This window comes from Eublepharis macularius, chromosome 14 (genome assembly GCF_028583425.1).
Source record: "Eublepharis macularius isolate TG4126 chromosome 14, MPM_Emac_v1.0, whole genome shotgun sequence".
In the NCBI taxonomy this organism is placed as follows: Eukaryota; Metazoa; Chordata; class Lepidosauria; order Squamata; family Eublepharidae; genus Eublepharis; species Eublepharis macularius.
Window position 1 is genome coordinate 5,755,625 of NC_072803.1, and position 19,966 is coordinate 5,775,590.

The window sequence follows — 19,966 nt, forward strand, 5'->3', positions numbered from 1 at the left end:
AGTGTGTGCGTGCCTACCCATCACTTTAATAATTTTTGGTGTGATTGTATTTCCCTCCCTTACTATTTGTATTTGCGTGTAGTGCTAGGGGCATTAACGCTGCACCCTGTTCTCTAGCTCACGCTTGCTTTCCCGGAGTGCCTCTGAGTTCAAAGGGATGTTGCAGGCCTATCCATCCTCACTTCCTTTGATCTTCATACCTTTAAAACTGCAGCAAATGTTAACAGTGTTAGCTGAGCTCTGTCTTTTGTTTTTGCCCTAATTTTTACACTCTCCCCCTCTTTAGCAACAATTCATGTTCCAGAACCAGGGCTTTTTTTCAGCAGGAACGCGGGGGAACAGAGTTCTGGAACCTCTTGAAAATGGTCACATGGCCAGTGGCCCCGCCCCCTGATCTTCAGACAGTGGGGAGTTTAGATTGCCCTCTGAGGGCCATCTCAACTCCCCTCTGTCGGGAGATCAGGGGGCGGGGCCACCAGCCATGTGACCATTTTCTCTGAGGGCAACCCACTGAGTTCCACCACCTCTTTCCCCAGAAAAAAAGCCCTGTCCAGAACATTTTATAATCAACAGACTAACTTCCTGGGCTCAGTATAGAATGGGTGTGTTATTAAAAAGACCTAAGGCTGCAGCCTCTGAACCACATACCATAGGATCTAACTCAGAAACATGGAAGTAAATATATTTAGGATTTATATTTTAATACTTTCCTTATAGTAATTCACGGTTCTTAATTTGGGTTTATGAAAGTATGCATGGGTAGTTTTAAATTGTACCTTCATGTACTTGTCCTTCTATAATATATGAGGTCTAAGCAAATTATTTTGATACAATTGTGGCATGTCAGTTGCTTTAACATTACATTTTTATATGTGGCCTAGGATATGTTGGTGGCAGTCAATTGAAATTTAATTTGTTTTCTATGAGCAAGTTATGTTCTCCATTTAAACATAAGAGCCAACATGCTAAAAAAAATGCCTGCTTATATTAGTGTAACATTGTAGCTAGACTGTAAGCTCTTTAGAGGTAGGGTCATCTCTCTTTGCTTATGAAACTTGGAAAAGAGCCATGTATGCTTATGTGTTGTATCAGTAAAAAAAACATGGTGAAAAAGCCTCAGTCCATATACATGCAGTACCTGTACATTAGTACTCTTTGTTCCTCTAGTGGTGGTTGTGTTGGTGTGTAGATACTGTATGCATTTGGGCTAGCTCATGAGATGAGAGGCTTTGAAATGTTGCTCCTGCTATGTAAAATGCTGATAACAGGAAAGGCCTCTGTGGGGTGCAGGTTATATCAAACTTTTGTGGCTTTGTGCTGATAAATGCTGTTGTACTTTGTCTGCTTGCAGGATAGCATAGTAAACAAGTTATTTTAGTTCTGTCTGTAGCCATCCTATATATTTTATTAAGGGGAACTGGTATCAGTGACTTTGTCTTGCTAGTAGTATTCTTCATGTTACACGTAACAGTCTTATTACTGCATAAAATATAACCTGACAATTTGCAGCTTTTTTGATTGAAGGTGACACATGTGACAATTATACAGTTTTGAGTTGAAATATAAATTGCAGAATAATAAGGCAGAAGTCTTGCACAGAAGGCTTGCACATGTCATATTTGAGATCTGGGTATAGAAAATCTAGCTAATTTTGAATGGGTGATAATTTGGAGAAATCACATACTAGGCTATGGTCAGAATATCCACGGTTAGTGGATACTTGTGTGGGTTTATGCTAAGTTATTGGCATTATTAAATTTCTTTTCAGGGCACAGCGTAGTTGGTGTAGTTGAAACTAAGCTATGAGTTTAATGGACACCATGGAGAGGTGCTGGTTGATAGGTGGCCAAGTGGTATGTCTGGTCTGGAGAAAGTCATTGGTGAGTGCCTTTTTTCTTGAAGTGGAAACACCTCAAAATTGCCTGTTTCCGAAGAATTTTCTTTTAAAGAAATGTAATGTGTTTGGGAGATTGCGTGACACTAGAAAACATTAACTTCAATAGCTCTTCCAACCAACTGGTTCATTGAGTCATGATGAACGTTTATAGTTCATAGTGAACTTTGTGGTATGCATAAAGTTGGATGTCAACACATAATTGCCTTTTCCTCTTTTCTGTTCAATATCCTTAAACTATGAGAGAGGAACTTAAATCATTAGCTGTGTTTGCTTTTTTAAAACAGCTAAATATCATTATTTTGAAAATGCAAAAGCCTATGAAAATCCATTTTGCCTTCTCTTCCAAATTAAACTGAAATACTAATCTTCCTCTGTTTTTGTTCCGACTTCCATTTTGGGAGGACATGAAGATTGGTAGGAGAGATTTTTGTAAAAAGGAAAATAATGATACAAACTTTGTTATAGTCTGTTATAAATAGTTCATGCTTAGTGTGAAGTGTTTTTGCCTTTTGGAACCATTAGTTCTTTAGTAGTAATCAGCTCAGAAGCCGAATGCAAGAATGAATACAGTGTGTGATGTACTCTGCTGGTTTCCCAGAGCTATGAACATTCCTTTTAACACTGGTGGTGATCTGCATGTGAAGGGAGCTAAATAAAACATAAATATTTTTGTTTCTCTATTATATGGTCCGTTTGTGAAGAATGCTTATCTACCATTTTGGAGATGGTTTAAAAGAAATAGGGGGTTATGGGCCTGCTACTTTTGGAAGTGGTTGCTGGAAAAATTGAACACATTTATTTAACACTTTATTTTAATAATACTTCCCTGTCTTTCTTGTCCATTAACTATTTAGAGGGTACATTTTGGGGGGTATTCAAAGTTTAATAGAGGCCATATGAAAACAAAATTCTTAAAAAGAGAAATATGTAATAGCTATTCAGTCTGCTGGCTACTTATCTGGAGACTTTTTTAACTGTGTGCCATTCTCACTGCATCGGATCTAGGAGATGTCTGTTCTTTGTTTTGGATTTCATATGATTTTCTTGTATAATGCCAACTACAGTCATTCATATTTGTTTTTTGGATTTGTTGAAATTACCAAGTTGACCTACAGGAAAAAAATGTTGCTGTTTGTAGTACACTGGGGGGGGGGGGAAAGAACCTGTCTACATGTTCTGTGACCACTTGATACCTCAGTTATCAAGAAAGCATAGTTTTGCTATCATGTTGGGGCATTATCTATTGTAACTTCAGGAGGCACTGTGCACTGGTATATCCTGTGTACCTAGTACTGCTGAACTGGGATCCACATATTGGCTGGGGTCCAGAAGTGATACCAGGCACACAAAAAGTTTGCCATATACTCAGTGGGACTTCTCAGCTTTGAACTGCAGACCACTATCCCAAATCAGATGTTTTTTAGGAAAGAGACTTGGTCATACATCATGGGCAGCTACTCTCTGAAACCCAGAGTTCCATTGGCTGCATGGAACTAGGTTTGCAATTATTTGGATCCTGGTCATGATGTTTATGAAGTACACCCCTTAGGGAAGGGGTGAATTGTAATTGGGGGTCATTTTGTAGAAAAAGAGCTGCAGGAACTCATTAGCATAACTCATTAGCATATGCCACACCCCTTGCCATCGCCGGAAGTGTGTCATTAGCATAACTGATTTGCATATGCCATGCCCCCTGACCTCACCTATCCTGGCTGTTTTGGACCCAATCCTGGCCATTCAGGGCTGAAATTAGGCCCAAAATGGCAAAAAGGGGCCGAACATGGCTGAAAAGGGGCCCAAAATGGTCAGAATTGGGCCGTTGCTGAGCAGGAGAGCGATCCACCACCTGTCAGAGGCCTGATCCTGGCCATTTGGGGACCAATCCAGGCCAAAAGGGGGCGAAAATGGCCAAAAATCAGAGGGCAGGGCCACCTGACATGTGACCTCTTTGGAGAACTACCGGAACTGCATTCCTGCATGTTCCCCCTCAAAATGAGCTCTGATTGTAGTTGATATGATTCAGTTTCTTCTTGGTTGAGAAACAAATGATGAGCAGGAGATCACACTTGCTAACATTTGCCCAAGCTCTTAGGGGAAGCCTAGTTGGACTTCATCTTTATTAAAAGGTGGAGCAGACCACAGAATGCAAATAATTTACTATTTGTGGTGTTCACTGCTGTCACCACTAGACAGGTCTCTTTGATTGGTATATTGGTGTTTTCCAGTCAGTTTTGGGGGTAGATTTTTCTAATGCACAGTAGAAACTTTGTGGTCATAGGGAGCTGTGAAAATTGAATAATACACAGTTTAGTACTATATGTACATCCTAAAAAAAGCCTGGAAATCTCTGAATAAAGAATCACAGTATTTTGGATAAGAATCAGCTCTGTCCATAGGGAACATGATCTGCTTGTCAGTATTGTAGAGCGGTATTTGATATAAATAATATATATTTCCGCAGATCCATTTCCTCTTGGATAGTTTTAGGTGCCAAGTGCCATTAATACTTTCTGGTGAATCACAAGCCTTGCAGTATTTGGCGGTCTATTGTTCTGTGGTAGTTTTGTTTTTTAACTCCATATCAGTAAAAATAAATGCTTGCGTGTGTATTGTATCATCCTGGAAACTTGTGTGCAAGCCTCACAGTTTGGATTGTCACCAGGTTGTCCACCGTGTCAAGAAGTATCATGTGGTTCTTAAGGATTTCCTGTTTTATTTTTGTCACTGTTTTAGAAAAACATAGTCTTCATTTTTATTAGACTTTCTGAGCAATATTGTTTAGCTGCGATCAAAAAAGTGCCTTGCTAATTGTAACCACCAAGATATTTCTGAGTTGTTATGAGGGACCCACTGAAGTTGTTGTTACATGTGTTAGGGTGAAAGCTGTACCCTAGAATGTTACATGAGGGGATCACGTGGTAGAAAGTGCCTGAAGGTCCTAATCTCACTGTTTGGAATCTGCAGGAATACTTTGTTTTCAGACATGTAAACTCTCACATATTTGTTGCGGTAACATGGATACTGGACTGTTGATGTTTCAGTGTTGCTTGTGACTGACAGAGTTGCCGTTGAGCTGTGTTTTCATCAGAATTTTTGGCTCTGGACTTGATTGCAGTAAACCTTTTTATATTTTATGTATGTATGTATTCACTTAATTTATCCTACTTTTCTCCCCAACATGTTGAAAGGCTTGCTGTCATCTTTGGTTGCCCAAATATTACCTAATGGTGGTCATGAATACCTTGCTTTGCTCAGCCGCAGTCCTTGATCCCATCTCTAGCCATTGCTTGCTTCAATGCCATTCTTCCCTTCTTCTGTGTACTGGTCTATTCAGCAGCATATGCAGACGGCTGAATGTCATCCTTGCGTGGCGTAACACTTGTCCAAATGTACATGTGATGCACTTTGGTTCCTCTTGAACCTTATAGGGCTGCTTGCTGTTTGAGACGAGGTGAGGGAAGAATTGTGGACTGCCTGTGCTTCCTCCTCAGTGACCACACGTCTGTTTTTTCTTTCTTCCTTCTTTGCTCAAAGTGCCAGGCCATCTACGGAACCTAGGAGGAGATCTTTATTCTGGTGACCGATTATTGTTGATTATATGAAGCCAAAGAGAGATTATAAATCTCCACCTGTCTCTTCATTCCCTATTCATGGCTGCTTTGTGAACTCATTATTATTATTTTTGATGGGACGTAATTAAAATGTCCTAAAGTTTGTTGTGGACCTTACTTCACTAATGATGTTTTTGATTATTGATTAATATCTTGGACAATACAGCAGCTAGGCTATTTAAGATTAAACTCTTATCCTATGTCTCAAGGTAAATAAGATGTATGGCTTGGATGTGAAAGGTTAGTTTTTGCAATTAAAAATCTGTAACATTCTAGGTTACAGCATTCAAAGTGGGTAATGAGTTTTGTGGCTTCTGATAATTCAGTTCAGCACTTTGACATCTCGATTGTGAGTCCCTTGATTACAGTTAAAAAGATGTCATCTTCTAAATCTTACATTTACTTATGTTTGCTTTTACATTTTTTCCAGGTTGTGCGTTTGTGTCAGAGCCCCAAGCTGGCACTAAAGAACAGCCCACCCTACATTTTAGACCTGCTCCCTGACACATATCAGCACCTGCGAACCATCCTGTCACGCTATGAGGGGAAGATGGAGACTTTAGGAGAGAATGAATACTTCAGAGTGTTCATGGAGAACTTAATGAAAAAGACAAAGCAGACCATCAGTCTCTTTAAAGAAGGAAAAGAGAGAATGTATGAAGAGAATTCCCAGCCTAGGTAATGCAGTTTCTTACTGGTATATCAAAACCAAAATGTGCACTGAGGAGTCACCCTTATAACCTTATTTAAACACTTCTTAGATTATCTTGTATTCCTCATTTCTTCCTACAAATAATATTTGTCCTCCGCCAGTCATGAATACGAGTTGAGTTCTCTGTCTTCATAGTGTTGCATCACTTTCGATGACGTGATATCTTAAGAATTGGAACTGGGGGAAAAGGGCTTGGGAGATTGTCATGACCATATTTTGCATAAATGTGTTTTTGTACACAGTTTACAAACTGATTAATATTGAAGAATATTCCTATAATACTACTTAGAATTTAAGTGGTGCTTTGGTGTTTAAAGCATATCATGTATATTATCTCAGACTTTACAACAACCCTGTAAAGTAGGTCAGTTTAACTCCATTTAGTAGACGGAGGGCTGAGTTCTACCCTGTCATGGATTCAAAACATTGTGTCATAAAGTTTCACATCTCTCCCCGCAGAACTTGGTATCAGGTAGTAATTGGCTTGGTCCAGGGAGGAGAGAAACAAAAATAATTTCAAACATTGTGGTAGAAAGGAAATAAGTAGATGGATGATGATTCCCTTTTCCATACCCCACCCTTCCTCTTTTCTTCTGGGCCAAGTTTGCATCTACCCTGCATCCCTATTTTGCATGCAGTTCAAAAATCATGTCCTTTATGTCCTCTTTCCCCCACAATCACAGACCAAAAGCATTATGAAAGACAGTAGAAGCAGTAGGTCAAACGTTGTTTTCACTGTGCATACTGTTCAAGGTAAGTTTCTGCTTGTTCTTAACATAGCAAAAGATACTTTAGTGCCCTGCAATAAAGTATGACAAGGTGAGACCAAGGTATGCTTCCAACCATCCTACTGAGTTTTTGATACTAGAACTAAGGTAGATATTCCTAACACGGAATAGTTGACACATCCCTCATATTGTAGAGTATATTTCATTTTTATTTAATTATATTTATAACCTGCTCTCCCCACGAGCTGGCTCAGAGCGGAGCACAACGTATATCATAATATTAGAATAAAACATGGTAGCATAAAAACAAGATAAAACCTATAATACAGATTACTTAAAAACAGCAGCTCACGTAGTTGCACAACCCATTGGAACAGAGCTTATGGGGCCAGGGGGCCAGCTACCGATGGACAGCAATGGCCAGGGCTGGCGCCAGGGTTTCTGGCACCGGAGGCCGGGGGCAGCTTCAGGTCTGCTCCTGCCCCCTCATGCGCGTATGTGTGCGCGCGTGCAAAGCACACACGCACCTGGCGGGTGGGCTGCCCCGCACTACCGCCGCTGGCGTGCACTCCCAGCCAGGCACGGCAGATGGCTGGGGAGGTGTGTGTGTGTCCTCCCTGCCCTCCTCCTCCGTTGCTCTGCATGCCACCCTGGATGCCTGCCACGCCTGGCCCACGGCTGGTGCTCCTGGCCGGGGTTACATGCTGGCGGCTGCAGCATGGGAGGGCTGGGAGGCTGCAGTAGCTGTGGGCCAGGTGTGGCAGGCGGCCAGGGTGGTGCACGGATGACTTCCCATCCCTTCTGCTCAGCCGCCTGCATGCTGCTGCCACCAGCTCCGCAGTATGCACCCTCGCCCCTGGTGCCGCCCCCTCTGGTGCCTCAGCGCTGGAGGCGGTTGCCGGACCTGCCTCAATGGAGGCGCCGGCCCTGGCAATGGCTGGAGGCCGATTGGATGGCCTGTCTGCCTCTACCATCATACGTCGGGTAGAATAGCTCGGTCTTGCAGGCCAAGCGGAAAGATAGCAAATCCCGTCTTCACGGACAAGAGAGTTCCATCAGGTTGGAGCCAGGACCAAGAAACCCCTGGTCCTGGTCGAGGCAAGGCAGACCTCCTTGGGGCAAGGGACCACCAGTAGTAATATAGTTGGGAAAACAGCATGCTGGTTCTATATATAGTATGGGAAGCCATGTGAATGGTTCTAGCACCATGCTTATAGGAACAATGCAACTGCTCCCAAATGTATCCCTGTAACTGTCTGTGGAGGTTAGGAGGAACCTTATATGCTTATTGCTGTGTGGGTAGGTGTCCAGAATATAACGGCAATATTTTCTCTTAGTGAATAGTAGAAATTTTTCACAAGTTGAGATATGTTTAGTGACCATTCCTTGTTTTGAACCAAGAATGTCAAGTGTGAACTGACTTTCACTTTCATCTGCAGAGTTCTATTTCAGATTCCTGCCATTTTTCATTTTATAAATTAAGCAATCACTGCTTCCTGTATGTGGGGAGTGGGGGTGGCTGTGCTGTTGAACTCTTGCATGATTTGGAGCAGATTTCATAATTCTTGTGTGTGAATTACTAGTATGCACACTACAGGCAAATGTAAGAGGCGTTAAATGGCCAGTGCCAAACTCCCCTTTCAGAATTCTATCAGACTATAGATACTACTTTGCCTTTTCGTAACAAGTCTAGGGAATAGGCTGCACGCTGGCTGTGGCCAGTTATCTCCCTGTCCCATAATAATAGCATTCTTGTTGCCTTCTCCTCCTTAAGCTTCGAAGGACAAAGGTAGATGGTCTCAGGGCTCCAGGCGCATCTGGAATTATGCATACTAAGCTATTCTGGTCAGATCAGCACTTTATTTTGTTTGTCAAACCAATATTCAAGCATTTTCCCTTGTGTGTTTGCTGAGTACTTTTGCATGAGGAAAAGGAGAAAAAAAAGAGATTGCTGGAATGCAGAGAAATTTGATGAGCATTCATTGTACGCAAACTTGATCAAAATTTAGTAGCAGGAAAGTATATTCAGCAAGTTGAGACAGTGAGAGACTCTTTACCTTTATGCATATTAGACCAATGACCTTTACATGAGGGTAATGTGTGTGCTGTGCACAACAATGGAGGACTTTCCCCCCCCTGTGGTAACCTCTGCTCCTTAACTCCTCTTGTGAAGGAGAGAGGCAGTCTTAGGAAGAGATTTCACAGTTGGAGATAGAGGCTTCATGATAACAACAGGAGTATGATTTGGAGGATGGGGAGAAGACTGTGGCTAAAAAGTATGCATGTCGAGGAAAGTTAGTGTTTGTACACACAAAGAAGATTATGCTTCCTCATCTTGCAGCTCCGAGTAGGACTATGGGTTTTCTAGTGACTAAAATAAAGTCTTTGTCTTCAGTTGATTGTAGGCAGGGGTCATTTCGTAGAAAAAGAGCTGCAGGAACTCATTAGCATAACTCATTAGCATAACTCATTTGCCCCACCCCCTGACATCACCTATCCTGGCTGTTTTGGACCCGATCTTGGCCATTCAGGGCCAAAATTGGGCCCAAAATGGCAAAAAGGGGCTGAAAATGGCCGAAAAGGGGCCCAAAATGGCCAGGATTGGGCTGCTGCTGAGCAGGAGAGTGATCCACCACCTGTCAGAGGCCCAATCCTGGCCATTTTGGGACCAATCCTTGCTGTTTTGGGTCTGATCCTGGCCATTTTGGGCCCGAATTGGGCTGTTTCAGCCCCGATCCAGGCCAAAACGGGCCCCAAATGGCCAAAAATCAGGTGGGCGGGGCCACCTGACATGTAACCTTTTTGGAGAACTACTGGAACTGCGTTCCTGTGCGTTTCCCCTCAAATTGAGCCCTGATTGTAGGGATTCTAAAACACTGTATTCTAAAAAACCATAAATCTTACCTTCAAAGTGTATTTTAAACGTTTCTATCACCTACTTCCCAGAATCCAATGTTTAGCAACCATTCTTTGTGGCAGTTAAATCCTTCCCAGTATTACATACTCTCAAGAGTTTTGTTTTATTTCTAGACTTACATTAGTTTCTTTTGCTTGCTGTGATAGAATTAGTGGGAAGAAATTCTGTGGAAATGACAGTTGGCTCATTGTTTATGGTTTAGTATATTCTCTCCCCCCCCCCCGCCCCCGCCAAATCGTGGTTTGAGGTCTTTAGAGATGCATTATCCAAAACTTATTTTTATTTATATGTCCATTTCAAGTCTGCATAATCATGAACCTGTAGCAATCTTCCACAGTGGGCTGTAGATTACTATCTTTGGGTTGTCTGGGGTTGGCTCCAGTGCCAATCAGCATCCTAAACAGCTCTTGTGTACACTGTGGAGCAGATATAGCAGGTGTGGAGGAATAAAACCTTTGCTGAATTCATTGTGTGAGGCAACTCCCCCCCCTTTCTAGTTTCCTTGCAGCCTTAATACCCTCAGATACCGTGTTAGCGATGCCCAGGTCATCAACTATGGCTCCATTGTGGCCCATGGATTAATCTGCCAGAGTGTTCTGGAAGACATTTGAATCCATTCCCCCCTGCAAATGCCGTTACATTTCTGAGCTGCTGTGTGAGGGATTCTGAGGGCAAAAATCTGGCTCTTTACACAACAGTAGCTTCAACAATGGAACGTTGAAGGAGCTTGTATAACAATAAGCTGTCCTAGAATTGTAAATCAAATATTTTCCTTCCTTTCAGAGAACATATGACCTGACCTGCATGGAGATGTTGCTGAAATGTTTGGCACAAGTTCTGATTGCAGCCAAGGTGTTGAGCTTGGAACATTTGTTGTCTCTCCTCACATCAAGACTTGTAGGAATGCTGCCTCAGCTAGTATTTGTGTTTGTCATTTGCTGTAGGGCATAGAGGTACAAATCAACACAGGAAAGAGCTGCAAATGCTAAATCTCTGTGGAGAGCATAGGTACAATCTTACCAAGGAAGGAAACTGATAGTGTAGAAGTTTTTTTTAATCAAAAGAACCATACTGTTAAATTGTTTGTAGAGCATGAATGTCCCGAAAGTATAAAAATAAAACTCTGAGCTGATAATTTTGTGCAGGGTAAGAAAAACAGCCTAAAGTATTGTTCAGGCAGCCTACCGTTATCTGATACGAGAAGCCCCATCACTTCCATCAAACGAAACTTCTGCTTCAGAATGTAGAAGATGCATGGTGCCTACTTCTGCATTAGATTAGATAAGAGAATCTTAGAGAATATTCAAAGGCTGCCCATAGGAAGGAATTTGGACTGCTAGGTTGCAAGGTATAAACTCAAAACTGCATGCTGTTGAGAGAGACCTGTTGTAATGAAGAAAATAACTGGGAACTCCAGCTTTCAAGTCTTCTCAGCCTTCGTGTTTTCAGAAGGGATTTTAAAATGGGGTGGCAAGTCGCATAACAGGCAGCTAAAAAGAAATGCATATTCAACTTTTCATAATTTCCTAGCTAAGATTATTTTAAGGGATGACTAGGATTTAACACATTTGAGGCAACCATTTCAAAAAGCAAATAAACTATGGTCCTCTATTTATTGTATTTTTCTGGTCCTTGGTGCATAATGCATTAAGAGACAAATCAGAGGAGAGTGGTAGTTTTATGAACTGTCCTCTCTGCATTTGAATTCAGTTTTCAGGTGCACTTTGTTCATTTATTATTTTTATTTACCACATTCCCTAAAATCTCTAAGCAGTGTCTAGACACACAAAAATACAATTGATAATTAAACCAACATCCTAAAAACCACTAAAAGAAACAATATAAAAACCACATCTAACTAAAGATCCTTTTTTTTTTATAAATTTTTTTATTTTCATAACTACAAAACACTACACCAGACTATCACAAGGAAAGGGGAGAGGGAAAGGACAAAGGGAGGTGGAAAAAGAAAAGGGGGGGGGGAATGAACTACAAACACTAAACACTACACTTCAATGTTTCCCTTCATACTGTCATAATACAAAAATAGCTCCATAGAATAATGATGGAGTGGTTAATCATACAGAGAATAAACATTTCAAATTCTGATTAAACTTTCCTCCCCCTTCTAGGTCCCGGACGCAGTTCTCTCTGTGCAACTGCTGTTGCGATGCTCTCCTCCTCCCCCCCCCCTCCGGCTCCTCCTTTTCTTCGTTCTTGGTGCAGCAGAGTTCTGGGTTTTTATTCTCAAAATCCTTTAGTTGATCTTCTGATAATATCTTATAGGCCTGATCTTTATATCTGAACCATATTCCTTCCGGGAATAACCATTTGTACTTTATTCCCTGGTCCCTCAGAAGAGCTGCAAACTTTTTATATTTAAAACGCCGTTTCCGGACTAGAAATGGAACGTCCTTCAAAATCTTGACTTTCAAACCCATAAAGTCCAAATCCGCATTGTATGAGTTATATAGGATGGTGTCCCGAATCTTTTTAGATGAAAAGTCAATAATGATCTCACGAGGCAACTGTCGCTTTGTTGCATATTTTGAAGAAGCCCGACGGACCTCCAAAATGGCGCTTTTAACCTCTTCTTTAGTCGTCCTCGCGGGTGTCGCCAGTAGTTCTGAGACCAAATCCCACAGATCCTCATTTTCCTCCTCTTTCACGTTTTGGAGACGCAAAATTGTCTGCGTTCGTTCCACCTGTAGCCCGATCAGCTGGTTCTCCACCAACTTCAGCTCCTTTTTTGTAGCCTTCACAAGTGACGCACTTTCCAGAGCAGACTTTTCTGCCCCCCCCGCTGCTGCCTTAATGGTTTTCACCTCGCTTTCAATTAAGCCCACCCTTTGATCAGTTTCATTCAGCTTGTCAACAAAGGGTTTTATGGCTTCCACCACCGCCCTGCGCACCAACTCTTCGAGCGACTCCCCTTTCAAAGTAGCCGAGATTGACTTACCGAGAGCGGGACTTTGCTTCTTTGCTGCCATTGGGGGGGGGCGCCAACAAAATTCTGGAACTCAACGAAGGGGAAGAGCGAGTCTTCTTCAGATCAACCTCTCCTTCACAAACGCTTGTAAAACAGAAGGGAGTCGCTTGTTTACAGGCTTCCGCCTGTTTCTTTTACTTGCCGTTTCTCGTTGCCCGGCGGCACTCGAGGCGCCGCGCACATCTGCCGGCCTCCATAGGGACAAACGGGCAATTCCCCCCCCGCATTGATTTCGGGGAGTTCTTCCTGCCGCGTACCGGACCCTGGCTCCCTCCCTGGGAGTCCTGGGGGCTAATCCTTGCGGATCAGCCGCCCGGTCAGGGTGCCCGGTCGTTTCCTCCCGGACCAGCCGAGAGGAGCGTCCGGCATGGCTGAGAAAACGAAACCGAATCCTAACTAAAGATCCTTTTTAAAAAGCCAAACAGCAGAAGGGGTGATGTCACTTGGTACTCCGTTCTTACCTTGGCCCTTAAGCAGGCCCTGATGAGAAGTTCATAAGGTCCTCCGAGGCTCATTTGCTGAATTCTGTCCCAGTGGTTGTTTCCGAATTTCCTTCAGGGGCAGCCCCACACAGAATGTGTTGCAATAATCTCAAGGTTATGGTAGTATGTTTCAGTGCAGTCTGATCAGCTCCCAAAGAGGCTGGTGTTTTTTAACTAAAGGTAATTGGGAAAAAATGGCTTGTGGCAACAGTGCCGACCTGCTCCTCCATCTACAAACAGTATTGTGTCCAAGTGCACCCCTGGCACTTTGTTGGTTCTGATTGGGATTGCAAGAAGAGGTGGGGTTTAAGTCTTCCCCCTGGGCTGTTTTCCTGAACTATAATGGCCTTGGGCAGTGCTGTTTGCCTTCTTGGAGCAATCAAACAGGTCAAATAGTGACTCAGTTTCAGAACAGAGAAGAATGGGGGTGGGGGCTTCCCATGGTCTCCATGAAAGTTGGGATACCCAGATGCCTGAACATTAAATTTTAAGTACTGAGAATGCTGTTCATGGAACTCCCAGCATCTCATCAGGTTTAGCCCTTACAATAGTGTTTGCACAAACATCAACCTTCTTTCCAAATTCCCACTGGGCTCTTGTGTGGATCAAGTCTCATGTTGGCGTATAAGAATAGGCATACTGACCATAGTCCAGATGCCCCCTTATATGAATATTTGGTCTTGTGTACACAGCGAGCCACATGCACACACACGCACACATTTAAAAGCCACTGTACAGCCTTCTTCCCCAATTCCTTGCTCCTCATCTTCACAGTTCAGAATCTTGGATTGCTGTGGTGTGGTGTAGTTGTGATACTACTTTTTGGACTTGAGACCATTTTGGCACCAGCATTTCTACATCTGAGCCAGTACATGAATTATTAACACAGGAGTCGTCACATGCTTCCAGATCTGTGTACTTTAGATGATTGAAGTTTTCTTATTGGGGAGAATAACATTGTAAGCCACTTTGGATCCCCACTGGGGAGAAAAGTGGGGTATAAATATCTAACATACATTTTTTTTAATCCTAGAAATTTAATTTTAGCTTTTTAGGACTTTAATGGATTCATATTATAGATAGATTAGATGACTCATCAGAGGACTTTTTATCATTGTAATATTGTTCAGCTATTGATGATATTCTTTTGTATTAATCTCTGGTAAAAGGGCATTGAGGGGCTGTGCAGTAATTTGAGGTGGTGCATCACACATCTTAACTAGGTAGCTTCCAGCATCCTCTTTCTCTGTGACGTGACTGAAACAGTAGTGTTGTGAAGGTTTTCAAATTAAGTCTGTCATTTCGTTAAATATATATTTTTGTCAGTATCCCATAGGAGTTTCAGTTGATTAATTCTGTGATAATTTACTGACAAATAAACAATTCAAAGCATGCCCATGTCATATAACCACCATTGTTTTAGAAGAGGTTTCTCCCCAGGTGAAACTATGGGGAATATCTGTTAAAGAATAAAGGAGATCCTGTTTGGCCTCAGAATGTCACCATTGGGAGAGGAAGGGCTCCTGCTCCCCGCAGCTGTTTTCCCGTATCGAAATAGTGCTGGGGTGGGGAATAGTCTGTGCACACAGAATAGCTCACAGTGAGCAGCAGAAATGGAGAAATCATTCCTCCAAGTGCTTTTTAGACATAGAAAAACAGCTTGGGGGGAAGGCAGGAGCCCCCTACTGCGGTGTTCTAAGCCTGTTAGGGCTGACCTTTATTTTTTAGTGGCCATTTCCCAGAGCTGCTGTTGTGGCTACAGGGAACCCAGACCAAACTCTTTAAAAATCTGCATTTCTAGTTTGGCCGTTACCTGCAGGCTGTCAAGTGATCTAGGAAACTGTGAATGTTTCTTAATGTGATACATCTTCTGTGCAGTCTCCTAAATGCTTTGTTGAAATCAGTACATCATAAATATTCAGCTCAGAAAAACTTCTGAAGTACTTAGCAGATCTCTAGTTGGAAGTGCTTTAGGGAACAGATGCATATTTTATACAGTATGCTTGTGGAATTGAGCCGTTTCAAAAACATTGACGTGTATGGACTTGAATTTTTTTTGTTCCAACTATAGAACATAAACAGCCACAACTGAATGTGCAATGATGTTTTAGAGTTTTTATTCCTAAACTTCTGATCAGCTACACTCAGATCCAGATATTATACCACATTTTTGTACAGAGAGAATACTTTTTTTTAGTAGATTTTAATTTTATCCTTTCTCAAAGGACCTCAGTGCAATGTATAGCGCATAATTTCCCCTCCTCTATTTTGTCATCACAAAAGCCCCATGAAGTAGGTTTAACTGAAAGAACATGATTGGCCCAACATCACCTAGTGGGCTTCATAACAGTGGGAATTTGAATCTAGGTCTCGGTGCCTCCTAGTCTGTAGTTCAGTCTAACCACTACATCTCGCTGGCTCTTTCTTTAGGCACGGAAGGCTTGAATGATTGCATTATATTTCATGAATTCTATTTGCTGCAATGGAAGGTAACATTGTGACCTACTGCCATAATTCTAAATACCATGTTTTATTAATATGTATAATTCAAGATTCCTTTGCAGATGTGTTAAAATCCTACTGTAAAGAAGTAACAAATAATTATAGGCTGTCTTATTCTAGTCACAGAACAAAAATATCACATATGACCAGTGTTAAAAAGTACCGGTGTGTGTGTGTGTGTGGGGGGGGATTTACAATTGCTTTACCTGCATAATCAACCTTTCATAGTAACTAAGTAGAAGTGTTTGAGGGCATTGTGTGTCTGAGCTGAACTTCTGTTTTCTTGCTTGCAGGTTTAGATTGCTTGCATCTGGTTATGTTGGCTTCCCGATTCATGCTATTGCCTTGGTGAATCAGTCCACAAAATCAATGTAATGCTAGCTGACTCTGCAGACAGGCATAGAATGGCCATAGAATTTGATGCCTCTAAAATCTGTCTGGATAATTTCCCTCCTAGTAAGCAAAAGACAATGCACGTTTCATTTTGTACATTGGGTGCTCTTTATTTCTCTGGGAGGTGACTTATGCTGCTGTCAGTAAGAGCTAAGTGGAATTTCATTCACTTCCTGTGTTGAAAGTTTAGTCGAAAGTAGTTCCGTTGTGTATCTATTTTTAAAAGCTGATTACTGTGTGAAGCAGTCTGTGAAGCTGCACTAAGTTTATAAATGTTGACATAGGATGTTTAAGCTTGGCCATTCAGCACTTATTTTCGAGGGTCAGTTTAACTGATCTGAGCATGACAGTTTCTGCTTACTTGGAATATCCTGCGATGATAAGAATGTAGTGCAGCGATTCATCTGCCTCAGTGGAACATGGCACGTATGGCCTACAACATGCAACCTCTGAGGCACTCTTCTTAGGAGATTAGTGAGATCTTTCTAGGATGCCCCTGCCAGATTTCACAGCATGCATTTTAAAAACATAGTTCAGTGATTGCACAGTGAAGTAACAAAGCAAAGCGGGGAGGGCGGAATACAAATTTGAAATAAATAAATAAAATAAATAAATAATAGCTGAGGAATATCCAACAATTGAGAAACTCCAGTTCATTGCTGTTAAGATGGGATGTATATTTGGCCTGTGCATACTACAGGTCCAAACTCTGTCTGGAAAAGAACAGGGGTGCAGTCATAGCCGCACTGCTATGTTTTTGGTGGGTAGCCCATCCCAGTTAGGCAGAAGCTGGTTCCTGGGTCCTCATTCATACTTCCTAGTTCCTGAGCTAGTTCCTAGTTCATGAGTCTACCCACAAATAGGATACTTTATAAAGCTGTGCACCCTGAAATAAGCTTGGTCCACCAAATGTGAAATGCTCTCATGTTGAGGAGGTGGTTTGTAGTTGGATTTGCAAATAAGGAACTAGGAACTAGCAAATAAGGAAATGGGGACCTACTTCAGCTTCCTCAAGCTGTTGCATTTTGCACCCGCTGAAGCTTCTGAATTGTCTTCAAGGACAGCCCAAGACAGACTGCAGTGCAAATAAATTGTGTACATAAATACAAATCTGATTTTGGCTCTTGAGTCTTTCTTGCTGAGCAAGATGCCTCTCTGTATTGGAGTCTAATTGGCAGAGCTGAAATGTCTGGAACATTTTAGCATAAAAAAGGAAGTTTGGAGATGGAAAGGGTGGCCTATGTGTGTGTGTGTGTGTGTGTGTGTGTAAAACTTTCAAAATGCTAGCAATGTTTTACCACACCTCAAAAGAGTAAATTACTTAGAGGTGGATGCTGCTCTTCGTTCATCGGGTCTAAAGTAATTGTACACAGCCAATTTTCAGAGCTTTGGTGGGGAGCAGAATTTGTGACTTCTGTTTATTTTTTCTATGGCTAGACTCTTGCATGATTTGTCAGAACATGCTCAGTTGAGAAGAGCACAAGATAGGGAGATGGAAGTTCCTTGGGCTCTTATTGGGACTAATTTGGGTTGATTTTTGGCACATGAGTCTAAGTTCTCAGATCTATACAGTTAAGGCCACACTGTTTTACTGTAGAATTAATTTGTCACTTGAAAAAAGAAATTTCTGCAAGACTTAGAATTGTGGCATCTCTTGCTCCAATCCCTGCTGATGCTTAGAAAAACTGATGGTGAAAATGATTTTTTCTACCTTTTCCCTTGCCATACACTTTGAGTCTTCAGTGCCTTGCCAGCCTGGCTTCTCCAAACACAACTCTTCTGACACAACTTCCTGTATTGTTCCATTTTTGCCGATTGCAGCAAAAATTAGCAGTGATCTAGTGGCATCTTAAAGAGTAGCAAATGTATTAATGTGTACCCTTTTGTGGGCAAGAACCTGGGCTGTTAGGATCTCACTACACAAGACAAAATAGAATTGAATTTCACAGGTAATTCAAGTGTATTTTGTAATTAGAGTGTATTTGAGTATAATTCGAGCATTATTCAGGTGTATTTTGTCTCGTGCGGTTTGACTCTTAGTCTTTAAGATGTGTCAAGACTTTTTTTTGTTTCTCAGATCAAGCGTAACTGAACGCAAAGCCATTGAAGGTTTTCATTGATCATACTTGGAGAAATCTTGAGCTTTTCCATTAAAATATAAAAATGCTCGTGTTCTTCCTGGAGTCAGAAAAATGTGGCTTTAACTCCCCCCAATTTTGTACGTCCTGTTTCCCCAACATAATAGTCCTTTAATGAGAAAATGCATTACATTGCCTTTCAGTGAGAGTCAAATTCTGATTTCTCATCATCTGTCTTGATGATTGAGTCAACGGTGCTTGTACAGAAAAATTTGCATATACAAGCTGTTCCCAGGTACATTTGACAGTCTTCCTCACAGAATGTAAACAAGGAAGCAGACTTGTTATATTTTTAAAGAGGATGTTTGTACTTCCAGGAGCCTCATATGTCTTTCAATCCATTAATAAAACTTAGTATTTATAGAAGATCAGATTCTTCCAGCATTCTCTCAGTTTGTGAATAATAGATCAGGGATTGGCTTTCTTGTAACCTTTCTAGACATAGGATCAATTAGTCTAAGCCTGTTGGTTTTTATGTAATTATGTCTAAAAATTATATTCAGTATTAATGTTACATTTTTAAAATAGTAATAGGGAAGGTAAAGCATGGTTTTTATGATCGGTAGGGATGGTAAAGCATGGTTTTTATGATCAGTACTGAAATAATAATTACAAACTTAATTCTAATGTTAACTGGAAAATTGCTATATGACAAAAATATTTTTCCTGCTGGATCAGTTGTTACATATATAAACTACACTAACTCCTCCCTGTATTCTCAGAGCAGTACTCTGGGATTTTGACCATCACAAACCTTGCTTATTATGGAAAACATAGATCCCCTTACTTCGGGCCCTTTGTATAATACAGGCAGAGAACCACAACAGAATGTTGCAGACTTGGGTCATGTTTCTCTGTGTACCTGGCAAGTCCCCCAACAACGTGGAAACTCTTGCCTTGGTCTGCTGGTGGCTCTGTTGTACAGGTTTATTTACCATAAGAGACAACTCACTTTACTAGGAGAAATAGGGATTGGCTTGGGGGCCCACAAGGTACTGTCATGTAAGGGATAAACAACTCGGATGTGGCACCCCACTCCCTAAAATGGTCTTTTGCAAGATTATGTATCCGGAACATGAGCAGGTTCCTTCCTATTTTCCCTCCTTTACTTTTTTCCTTTAACTGATGCTCAGCTGCTGTGAACATTCTGTTGCCTCTAAACATCGTCATTCCTCATCAGGGTGATTTTTATGGGCTTTGTTCTCTTCCAGTTACTTTAAAGAATCACATTTTCTGTATATCTGGAGTCTGTCGAATACGGGGGTCCATTTGTGTCCCCATTTTGCAACTTTTGTTATCTGCACAAGGGACAACAAATTTATGATGTCATGGTCGTTCTGTGCCCAAAAGAACTTAACTTGTATACATTATGCAAATTAGGCAACATTGCATTATTATGCGTAATTTTGTCTGTTATGTGAAGGGGAAACAAACTATACAGGATATTGAAGCTCACCAACTGATCTTTGGAAGATTTCCCTGTGCATCTATACTTGAAAGCCTTTTAGTTCTTGGACTTTATGGACTTTTAAAAATAAACTAAGGATGTTGTATCCTCTGACCTATCCTAAGTAATGCATTTATTCTGTTGCCTGGA

At 41.5% G+C, this 19,966-nt stretch overlaps 1 protein-coding gene across 1 annotated transcript in view; it reads left to right on the top strand.

Annotated features, from left to right (window-relative positions):
- CBL (Cbl proto-oncogene) overlaps positions 1–19,966 on the top strand; it is a 61,368-nt gene that overhangs the window by 6,151 nt on the left and 35,251 nt on the right. The window contains exon 2 of the mRNA XM_054997649.1: positions 5,939–6,186. Coding sequence (XP_054853624.1) covers positions 5,939–6,186 — 248 coding nt within the window. The remainder of the gene's footprint in view (positions 1–5,938; positions 6,187–19,966) is intronic.